The 10411-nt window shown below is 36.0% G+C and overlaps 1 protein-coding gene across 1 annotated transcript; it reads left to right on the forward strand.

The window, feature by feature from the left end:
• Window positions 1-5278: 5278 nt before the first annotated feature.
• Window positions 5279-9727, forward strand: otulina (OTU deubiquitinase with linear linkage specificity a). The gene is made up of 3 exons (XM_083530059.1): window positions 5279-5545; window positions 6405-6526; window positions 8594-9727. Exons 1-3 carry the CDS (start codon window positions 5435-5437, stop codon window positions 9024-9026), a joined length of 666 nt encoding a protein of 221 aa, XP_083386185.1. The 5' UTR covers window positions 5279-5434; the 3' UTR covers window positions 9027-9727.
• The last annotated feature ends 684 nt before the right edge of the window (window positions 9728-10411 follow it).

Below are 10411 nucleotides of genomic sequence, written 5' to 3' on the forward strand. Positions count from 1 at the left end.
GCTAAGTATAAAAGCATTTAAAAAAAAAAACTTTCAAACTTTGACTCGTGTTAATGTGTTCTAAGCATAAGAATTATAATAATGGATTAGTATCATCTCTGAAAACAAGTTTTAATTTTTAATTTTAAAAGGGTCTGCAGCTGCATTTCCTTTTTTTTTTTTTTTATTTATCCAGTGAGAGCTGAACAGCGTTCTCCGAGATGAACAATGGCATTTAAATGAGCCAGGTGGCTTGTTTAAAAAGTGCACACCTGCAAAATATTTTTCCCATCAGGACAACGAAGATAAATGAGGCATATTCATTAATTTTGTTACAAAGGTCACCAATCTGTTTAAGTGTGCTTTCATCTACAGTGCTCTACAGGATGAACGAAAGTGTGACACATTCGATGAGCTTGTAAATTAAATGAGCTAAATTAATCATGGAAGTGACTGAATTATAGTATTTTCATCGGATCAAGCTGGGGAAGCTACCTAGAATGACAAATGGCATCAACGTAAAACTTAAATAATTCGCAAATTGCATAATGTTAGGCCAATTATACTAACAGTCCAACACACACACACACACACACACACACACAGACACACACACTTTTTATAAAACTTTTAAACGATGAGTATGTTTATTTATTTTGCATCATTTTCATGTTGGATTTACATTTTCAATGTTAACCTCCTTCAAGAAATTCTTTCATGCCCAGATGATGTTGAGACTAATGAGTCTAATGTTGGCATGCCAATAATAAATCGAAGAGTTACATTAATTCAGGTTATAGAATCACTAAGTCACTTGAAATTTGTGATAGAAAAACCTAAAGTGCCATGTAGGACAGCTGTCACCAAACCTAAAGTGCCATGTAGGACACCAACTTCATGAATTCAATAGGCAATGTACGCCATCTAGTGCACAAAGCCTTACAGTAAAATATTTGCCCTCAGTGAGACATTTCAAACTTGATCAATTTTCCATTTCATTATTATTAAAGAAAAATATTTGATTTAAGTGTTAGCAAGAAAAAAATAAAATATTTCATTGCCTACCTTGAATTAAAAGGTTAGAACACCTGTATCAAACTGATAACAGGCTCTATGGCCTCAAACTCTTCTTACCAACTGTGAGACACCTCTATATACGTACAGTATAAACATTGCTGTTATGTAAACCATGGCATCACAAGGCACTCTTGGTTTTGCACAAAAGCATCTCAGGCTGCAACAGACACAGTGTTAAGGTGGAAAATAAACCAAAGGGAGTGATGTCAGTACCCAGTGGCATGTTTGACAAGAGACAGTTCAAAATGTCTGCTGATGCCAAATGGACTCATTAGACCTCATTTATTAAATAAAGGTGTGTGTAAATATTTGTGTGATCGCTACAAAGCTCAACAAAAACATTTAAATAGAGTTACAAAACTTAGATTTTTATTTGTTCTTTTGTGTCTGTGTGTTGATCAATCATCTCATTTGCATTTCATTTCATGTGCAGAAAAGCCTGGAATACTGAATGACTACAATATGGGGGGGAGGCAGAATTTAACTAAAAATCATTTGGACTAAATTCTTTGCCAGTAAAAAAAAAAAAAGCAGTGTAAGGTTGATAAACATTTTTTTATGTGAAAAGAAATGAAAGAAATAGAACTGAAATCAATGTGAAAACACAATAAATTACATGCCCATCACAAAGGAAATATTATTTAATGTCTCAGCTGATGTGTGCACTGCATTAAATAAAGATGCCACGGCAAATGGAACAGATTAATAAACCAGCTTTCATCCTTAAATAAAATCATACTGACCTTTAAACATCCTTATGCATGCAGTGTGCTAAATCTTCCATTAGCTAAGGCATTTGTTTAAGATTTACAGATACACACAGACCAATCTGTCCTCCACTTATACAGCAGCTTTGTTTTTAATTTGTTTCTAATTTGTGGGGTTGTGTAGCCTTCCTGTCTTTATTTTTATATTCTTTAACTAATGCTAATAACATAAAATATTTTAGAGCACTATAGAGCACAGCATGGAATTGCTTTGTGGTCCTTGAGTTCCTTAAGACCTCTCCTTATGAGAGAAAATGAGGGTCAATGACTTTGCCATGCATTTCACATCTAGACCTTCAAAGCCTAAACCTGAATCAATCCACCACTTAATACCACCATTATGACACCGCGGCTATAGAAACCATCAATAATCATAGAGAAACCCAGTATAACAGCACTACGTCAGTAAAAAAGATCTCATAGTCTGACCAAATGCCGTTACTAAAGCAAGAAACCCATCCATATTAACCTCATAAAATGACCCCACGTTTTTCATGCATGTTTTTTCACCCCTGCATTGCGGTTTGGGGGTTTGAAATTAAGGCAAATTGTGTGTTTTTGAGCAAATTCTACCCAAAATGCAAAAATATAAATGGTCCATGAAAAAGCTTAACAACTGTTTTGAACTGTTTTAGCTGACCTTTCAAATAAAATAAAATTAAATAAAATTTTGTCACATACACATACATATAGAGTACGAAATGCAGTGAAATGCTTTTTACGACCGCCCGGCATGAGGGAATAGAATGAGGGAAAATAAACCAGGGGAAAAAAAAAAAAAGGTAGATAAATAAAAAGCTGGACTATATAAAATATAAAATATATGTGATATATGTGAAAAGAATGTGTATATACAAGGATACAGCGGGGAAAATAAGTATTTGACACATCAGCATTTTTATAAGTAAGGGGATTTCTAAGTGGGCTATTGACACAAAATTTTCACCAAATGTAGCCATCAAGCCAAATATTGAATTCATATAGAGAAATCAGAACATTTAAGTACACAAGTTGAGTCATAATAAATAAAGTGAAATGACAAGTGAGGAGATCACCTTAAATCTGTCAGTATTGAGAGAGAAATCCTGCCCCCCATCAGTACTAATTGATATCAGCTGCTTTAGTCCTAATTTATGGCCTATAAAGGCCTCTCATTACCCAGGAGGCACACAGGAATGACTTCATGATGGGTAAAAGCAAAGAACTCTCTCAAGATCTTTGTAACCTTATTGTTGAAAAGCATTTTGATGGGAATGGTTATTGGTGCATTTCCAGAATGTTCCTGTGAGCACTGTGGGGTCCATGATCCGGAAATGGAAAGAGCATCAGTTTACCATAAACCGGCCACGATCAGGTGCTCCACGTAAGATCCCTGTCCGAGGAGTCCAAAGAATAATCAGGAGAGTTCGCCAAGAGCCAAAAACCACTCAGGCAGAACTTCAGGAAGACATTGCATCAGCAGGTACTGTTGTTTCAAAGAAAACTATAAGCAATGCACTGAACCGCCATGACATCCATGCACGCTCACCACGCAAGACTCCATTGCTGAACAAAAAGCATGTTGAGGCTCAGTTAAAGTTTGCGAAAGAGCATTTGGAGAAGCCTGTGGATTATTGGGAGACTATAATATGGTCAGATAAAAGCAAAATTGAACTTTTTGGCAGTCATTCTACACACCATATTTGGAGAAGAAATGGCACTGCCCACCACCCCAAGAACACCATACCAACAGTTAAGTTTGGGGGTGGAAGCATCATGGTTTGGGGCTGCTTTTCAGCAAGGGGTACTGGCAGACTTCATATTATTGAAGGCAGGATGAATGGAAAAATGTACTGGGACATTCTGGATAAAAATCTGCTGCCATCTACCAGAAAGCTGAAAATGAAAAGAGGGTGGACATTTCAGCAAGACAATGATCCCAAACACAAGGCCAAGGAAACAATGAAGTGGTTTTAAAGAAAGAAAATCAAGCTGCTTGAATGGCCCAGTCAATCACCTGACCTAAATCCCATAGAAAATCTATGGAGAGAACTGAAGATCAAAGTTCATAAAAGAGGCCCAAGGATCCTTCAAGATTTAAAGACCATTTGTGTGGAAGAATGGACCAAAATCACTCCTAAAAAATGTAGACGACTGGTCTCTCCATACAAGAGGCGTCTAGAAGCTGTAATTACCAACAAAGGCTTTTCTACAAAGTATTAAATAAAGTGTGTTCAATACTTATTCTCTGTGTCATTTCACTTTATTTATTATAACTTAAATGTTCTGATTTCTTTGTATGAATTCAATATTTGGCTTGATGGCTATATCTGGTGGAAATTGTGTCAATAGCCCACTTAGAAATCCCCTTACTGATAAAAAACTTACTTATTTTCCCCACTGTACGTATGACAGTAAAACAGTCAAATTTAATGTGATTGACGTGATTGTCCTTAAAGTGACTGTGCAGTATGGTGTGGTATAAAGTGCACTGTGCTGTGCAAGTCCAGAGTTAAAGTGACATATTGTCCTCACAATGTCCAGCTTTTCTTATAAAGTTTTATCTTGAACATGTCCTTATAAGGAATCAATAAAAAAGAATCAAATACATTGTTCTCCTTTGTGGAATTGTAGAATAAAAAAAATGCTAAAATATGTTATGAAGTCTAAATGAATATATATGAGCTTGTGCAGTTTGCTACAGATGTGGTTTGTGAGCTCTGACTGGTGCACTCTCTAGGCATCCAAACAAAAAGGACATAAAAATGCTGATGTTATTGTACATCTGCTAGAAGGACATGGTGTTGCCAACTCAAAGCAAGTTACAGGCACCCACACTGTAGAGTGAGGGCCTTAATTAAAAGTTCTAGCAACACGTGTTGACTGAAATATGATTGGATCGAAACCCTAACATAAACATACACTACTGGAAGTAGAGCAACTGAAAAAAAAAGCTATGCGGTTGAAGAGAATAGACTATTGGAAATCAATTAATCCACCTACACATATATATTAAAATATAAGTTAGTGTTTCTGATAGTGTTTTGGACAGGAAAAAAAGGACTGGGAACTGTTTACATCTTCTACCAGCCCGCAGAGATGTCTACCAGTTTGACGTTGTGCAGCTGGTAAACTGGAGTTTTCATTTCATGTTATGATAGTGATAGTTCAGGAACTGTTTCATATCTTTTAACACATTTACCACCTGGCATAAATGATTTACCAGTTTGATAGCAGTCTGTGATTTTGATTTCTTATCCTGGTCTATTCCTACCTAACATGCATAGACGTTAATAAGGTTAAAGAACTTACTAGAACAAATGTATTAAATGATTTCTGCAAATACATTAATTGTAATATTTTATTATCATTCGTTATTTCTATTGAAAAGATTATACAATAGCATCAATAAACGTGCCAGAAGATAGATGGCGATGTGGCTTATTTTCTGACCAAGCATGTGGAGGAAAAAAAACACACCGTGCGGCGCGATTTGATGACGTCATCGCGTGGCCAGAGACATGGCGAGCTCCTCCGCTGACGTGTTTTTGTGGTTAAAGATGTGTGTGAAAGCATGGTTGGGATGAGCAGGTTGATGTCTGTGAGCTGACGGATTTGTAGTTGAAGTCGATATGTCGTGGGTGACAGCAGTACCGCGTTGTGACGATGTGTTTGATGAAGATCTGGATGAACTCAGCGTTCAACACAAAGAGTGGACATGCAACATGGAAAGGCGAACTAAGGTGAGACAGCTTTTTATCTTCTCCTGTAGATCCGGCATGAAAACGTGAAATCGGTAATATTAATTACACGTGTATACATCATTTATCTTCAACGATGTTCATCTTTGCTGGAGCACAGTTTGAAATCTGTCCACAGATTTTATTTTACGTTTTCGTGAAGATGCCTTTCTAAAAAATACTATTATTAATAATAATAATAATAATAATAATAATAATAATAATAATAACAACAACAACAACAACAACAACAACACAACCTAAAAGTATGCAGTTCCTACTATTATTAGTCATGCTGTTTGTTACCCGGAAGTAATAACCGGTTGCAGGTATTAACGTGATCCAGTATTTGTGGTTAATATTGAAACTGAGCAGCACGTTTGTGTAAAAGAATACATTTGTAATAATATTCATTCATCTATTATAATTTGCATTATCTTAATAAGAGTTTGTGGTGAATATGGAGACTTGGTGAAATGGAAATTCCCCCCTGGATGAAATGAGTCACATGGCACACACACTTAGGATAGCATGGTGAATTTGGTACAGCCAGATCATCATGCATGTTTTTGCAAAGCGACGTGAAATGAGGAAAAAAAAACCTCTGAATTGAGAGAATTTCTATTACAAAACCGTGTTATTAAATTACATTGTAGGATGGTTGTTTGCAAATTTGCTTTGGTACTTAAACTGGGGATTCTGAACTGTGTGACAATACCCATGCCATTTGCACCATCAGTGCTGTTAGTGTTTTATATTATTTTGTAACGAATTTGCATTACGAAAAAAAAAACGTTTTGACATAACCTGATATAATAAAATTGGGGATGGGACTGGAATGGACAATGTGGTTTTCTATCAGGATGGTTTCAGGGATGGGATTGATGCAGGCAAAGAGGCTTCCCTTCAGCAGGGCTTCAACTTGGGTTACAGAGAAGGAGCTGCTAAAATGAAGGCTATTGGTCAGTTCAAAGGAATCATAAGGTAAGTATTTAGAATTATTCTTTTTTGTAATTGACGAGTACAAACCTCTGTGTTTATAATGCTTATGGCAGGACATTGTCTCCTATTTAGCATGTTACAACCCCCTTATACCTCTGAAAGCGTATCGGTTTAAATGGGGTTCAAACATACAGCATCTACCACCTTTTATAAAGTGCGATATGCCGATAAGTGTTTTCAGATTTGTCTGAATTACAAATGCTATTTACACAGATTGTTCCAGACCGTTTTTTTTTTCCTTTTTACATAAACCCTAATTCTCATCAAAATGCATTATTTTACGTTATATTACGTTAGCCGGAGAAAGATCCTACCTGCTTTGCACACTATTTGGGATTGATTTTCTCCTATTCCTCCTGGCAGATTTGCTCTAAGATCTTCAGGTTGATTGGATGCTGCTTGTTGTCAGCAATTTTCCAAAAGTGCCACAGATTCTATTTAGAATTCACAAAATTTTGACTCGGTCAGTGCAGAACATCCACCTTTTTTTTTTTTTTTTTACAATATTATCTGGCTTTGGTTTTGGGTTTGGATCTTTTGTCCTGCTGAAAGGTGAATTTCTTCCCAAACTAGGTGTTTCAGAAAACTAAAGCAAGTTATTTCGAGCAAATGTTTGGTTTTTTTTGGCCACTTTTGTCCACATTTGTCCAAGTGTGTTGACACACAAGGAATTTGGTTCCAGCTGTTAGTGACTCTCAAAGGTACAGACATAAATAACACTACACATTTAGCTTGGACTGAAACAGACGAGTGCTAAAACAATGCTTATTGATAAATGTTTTACCATATTCGATAATGAAAGTTCTATTAACCCGTGTTTGACTTTTGGACTGATTGACGGTCTCTTCAATGGTTTTTGTTTAGGAAACGTTTGAAATATTAGTTTCAACTGGAGTCTCTGAATACTTACACAAGCGGCATATCGTTTTCTCTTTAAATTATTTGCACGCATGTGCCATACAATACAGGAATAATGTTTGTTCTGCAGACAAATCTAAACAATTTAATTGGGATTAAATATATTTGCAAGCGACTGTATCTGTAAAAGCTTGCAGAAGGCATAGAAACAAAAGAATATCTAAGATGTATTCAGCCAGATCCATTAAGTGATGATTCATGTGCTTTTTTTCCTCCCCTGCTCTGGAGAAGCTTCTGTCACGTTATAGAGGTCAGTGATGTGAGTGCTTTGTTCTGATTGACTTTAGTGTGCCTCTGGATTATGCTGCACATACCAGAAAAAGCCTATTCTCATTATGTGCACTGGTTTGAACACCATTTCTGCGGACTCCAGTCAGCAGTAGTTTTTCTATGAGATGCTCACTTACAGAAGCATAGTTAGCTAGAAATACAATGCATTTTATAAGAGCTAGTTTGCTGATTTAAGTACAATAATACAGACAGGTAATACCTGATCAAGTAGGTGATTATGATGATGATTATTATTACTACTTTTAACAAAGATAGCTTGGCCAAGCTTTTTCGCTGTGAGTTGTAGTCTCTACTTGCAACACTCAAACAAGCAAGTCACATGTAATATTTTGTGTTTGTTTTAAGATGTTTATCTGTGTATTCCTGATCCTAAAAAGATTTCGGTCTGTATTTCTTTAATCTATTAAATGGTCCCAGTAGAACTGCATTAGCATCAGACAGATCATCACCTTCTCTAATCTGTGTAATGCAGGAGGTGGTAGGATTTGAAAGCACATGTTACATCCAGGAGGCATATCATACCACCATTAAGTGCATTAAACTTACCTACCAAATGTGTTTACATTGTGAACGTTACTGAGGGGTCGATTTTTGTTCCAAGCAAAGAAAAACGCTAATAGGAAAATAAATATATTCTTCTTTTTGGTTGATTAAGATAGTGATTTGTACATGGCTGGATTTTTATAGCTGGGTAAAAAAAAAATCTCCCAGAAAAACAATAATTTGTTTATCCAGTCCAAGATTAGTTGTTTAAATCACTTCAGCATGTCATTACTAATTATCTTACTTGTGAATATGGATGATATGATGAGTTTGACACATTGTCCTTGCCTTCCCCAGTGCTGTGCGGTGTTGGTGTCAGTCACAGCCATCGATGAGCTCAGATCCCATTACACAACTGCTTCAAAAAGTGGAGAAACATGAAGAAAGCTTATTTGAGGCCATGCGTAAAGCTCAGGAGATGCCTCCTCCCAGTGTTTCGGAGCTTGTTGGCGATATGGATGACTTGGCTGTAGATCAGAGTTATTGTGGAGGCTCCGACTACTCCAGAATCGATCAAGATGGAGAACGTTGCAGGAAAGGTCATAATGACTGCTGTATACATGACAAGGACATCAGTGCGAATTATGCTGGAATTCATACCAAGAGTTTGTTTGTGAAGAGAGAGAGTATGGAGCAGTTATTTCACAGGTTTATGAAACTTGTGACTGAAATAGGACTGCCTGAAGAGCTGAAACTCCATATTCAACAATTCAGACACTTGTGCATTTGATTTGAATTTATTCTAATCCAAGTGATTGTTTCATGACTTGTGGTATCTATTAGATATTTACATACAGCATCTAAATACATATTTTCTAGAAAAAAAATTTTCTCTATGTAGTCTTTTGTGTCCCATTGACAACAAAGACAGAGGCAGAACAATTTGTAAACTTGAATGAGCGCTGAGGCGAGGGATAAAGCAAACTGTCTTTTATGTATCTGTTAAGATATTAAAACACCTCTTATTAAGAAAAATGTTCAGTGGCTATAATGCAACCTTTAACACAGATGTGGATCCTCTGTTTTAACCTGCACACTGTATGTAATGAAAAACTCAACAGGGTGTACTTTTATAGGAAAGAAATCAGTAATTGTGTGCTTCTTGGTGTTCTTGCTAAAAAATAAGAAAGTTTTTTATATTTATTCTTGATTGTAATGTTTAATGGGTGGACATTCAGTGTTACCCAGATGAGAACGGGTTCCCTCTTGAGTCTGGTTTCTTCATCATACCATCTCAGGGAGCTTTTTACCGTCACTACTGGCTCACTCATTAGGGACAAACTAACAAGGAACCAACTTATAGGCACTAAACTTAAACATTTCAACTTTATAATCTCTTTATTTCTGTAAAGCTGCTTTGGGACAATGTCCATTGTTTAATGTACTATACAAATAAAACTGATTTGAATTGACTTCTGTGGAACTGCAAAACAAGTTAGTTTTTGTTATGACTGTGTTTTAACCGGTATAAATAGTCATTCTCTAACCAGTCTCTTTTTTTTTTTTCCCCTCCCACTTGAAGTTAATGCAGCTTTTGACATAGAAACCGCAAAGGCCACTGTGCTGAAGACCGTTATAAAACAGTAATACAAAAAAACTGCTTACATAAATGATCAGTGTTTCCTTGCAGAAGAATTCGATGTTAGTGATATATGTTTCCAAATCACTTTATGTGGGGGTGTCCATGTGCAAGTTCTTGTTAGTATCAAATGCTATTGGCATTATAATGAAAATGTTTCACAGTGGTGTAATAGTACTTTTTCCTTATTAGCCTTTTTCTATTATTGACTATGATCCCTTCTACTGGCATTTTCCAAACAATATTGCATTTAACTAAATCTTACCATGCAAACCATCATAACAGTGTTACATATATTTTCTTTTAGCTCACTATGATGTATTCTGCAGGTTTTAGCATGGGCAAACATTGTTGAGAGACTAAAGATGAGTGTACTTTAAGTGTATGACCTGTCACAGTTGTGTGTATATACTAGCTGTGTACTACTTTATTTAATTCCAAAATTATAATTTGTTTTCTATTGTAGTATTTCTTCTTGATCTATTCCTACTGTTAGACTTTCACTTGTGAAGGGTTGCTGTACAAATCAACTTGTC

This window comes from Silurus aristotelis, assembly GCF_946808225.1.
Source record: "Silurus aristotelis genome assembly, chromosome: 25".
In the NCBI taxonomy this organism is placed as follows: domain Eukaryota; kingdom Metazoa; phylum Chordata; class Actinopteri; order Siluriformes; family Siluridae; genus Silurus; species Silurus aristotelis.

What these genes read in the sequence shown, in the direction of transcription:
- otulina (XM_083530059.1), top strand. Translation starts at nt 5,435, where the DNA reads ATGTCGTGGGTGACAGCAGTACCGCGTTGTGACGATGTGTTTGATGAA. An exon ending in ACATGGAAAGGCGAACTAAG is followed by an intron (nt 5,546 to 6,404) that starts GTGAGACAGCTT and finishes GTTTTCTATCAG; the next exon opens with GATGGTTTCAGGGATGGGAT. An exon ending in CAGTTCAAAGGAATCATAAG is followed by an intron (nt 6,527 to 8,593) that starts GTAAGTATTTAG and finishes TGCCTTCCCCAG; the next exon opens with TGCTGTGCGGTGTTGGTGTC.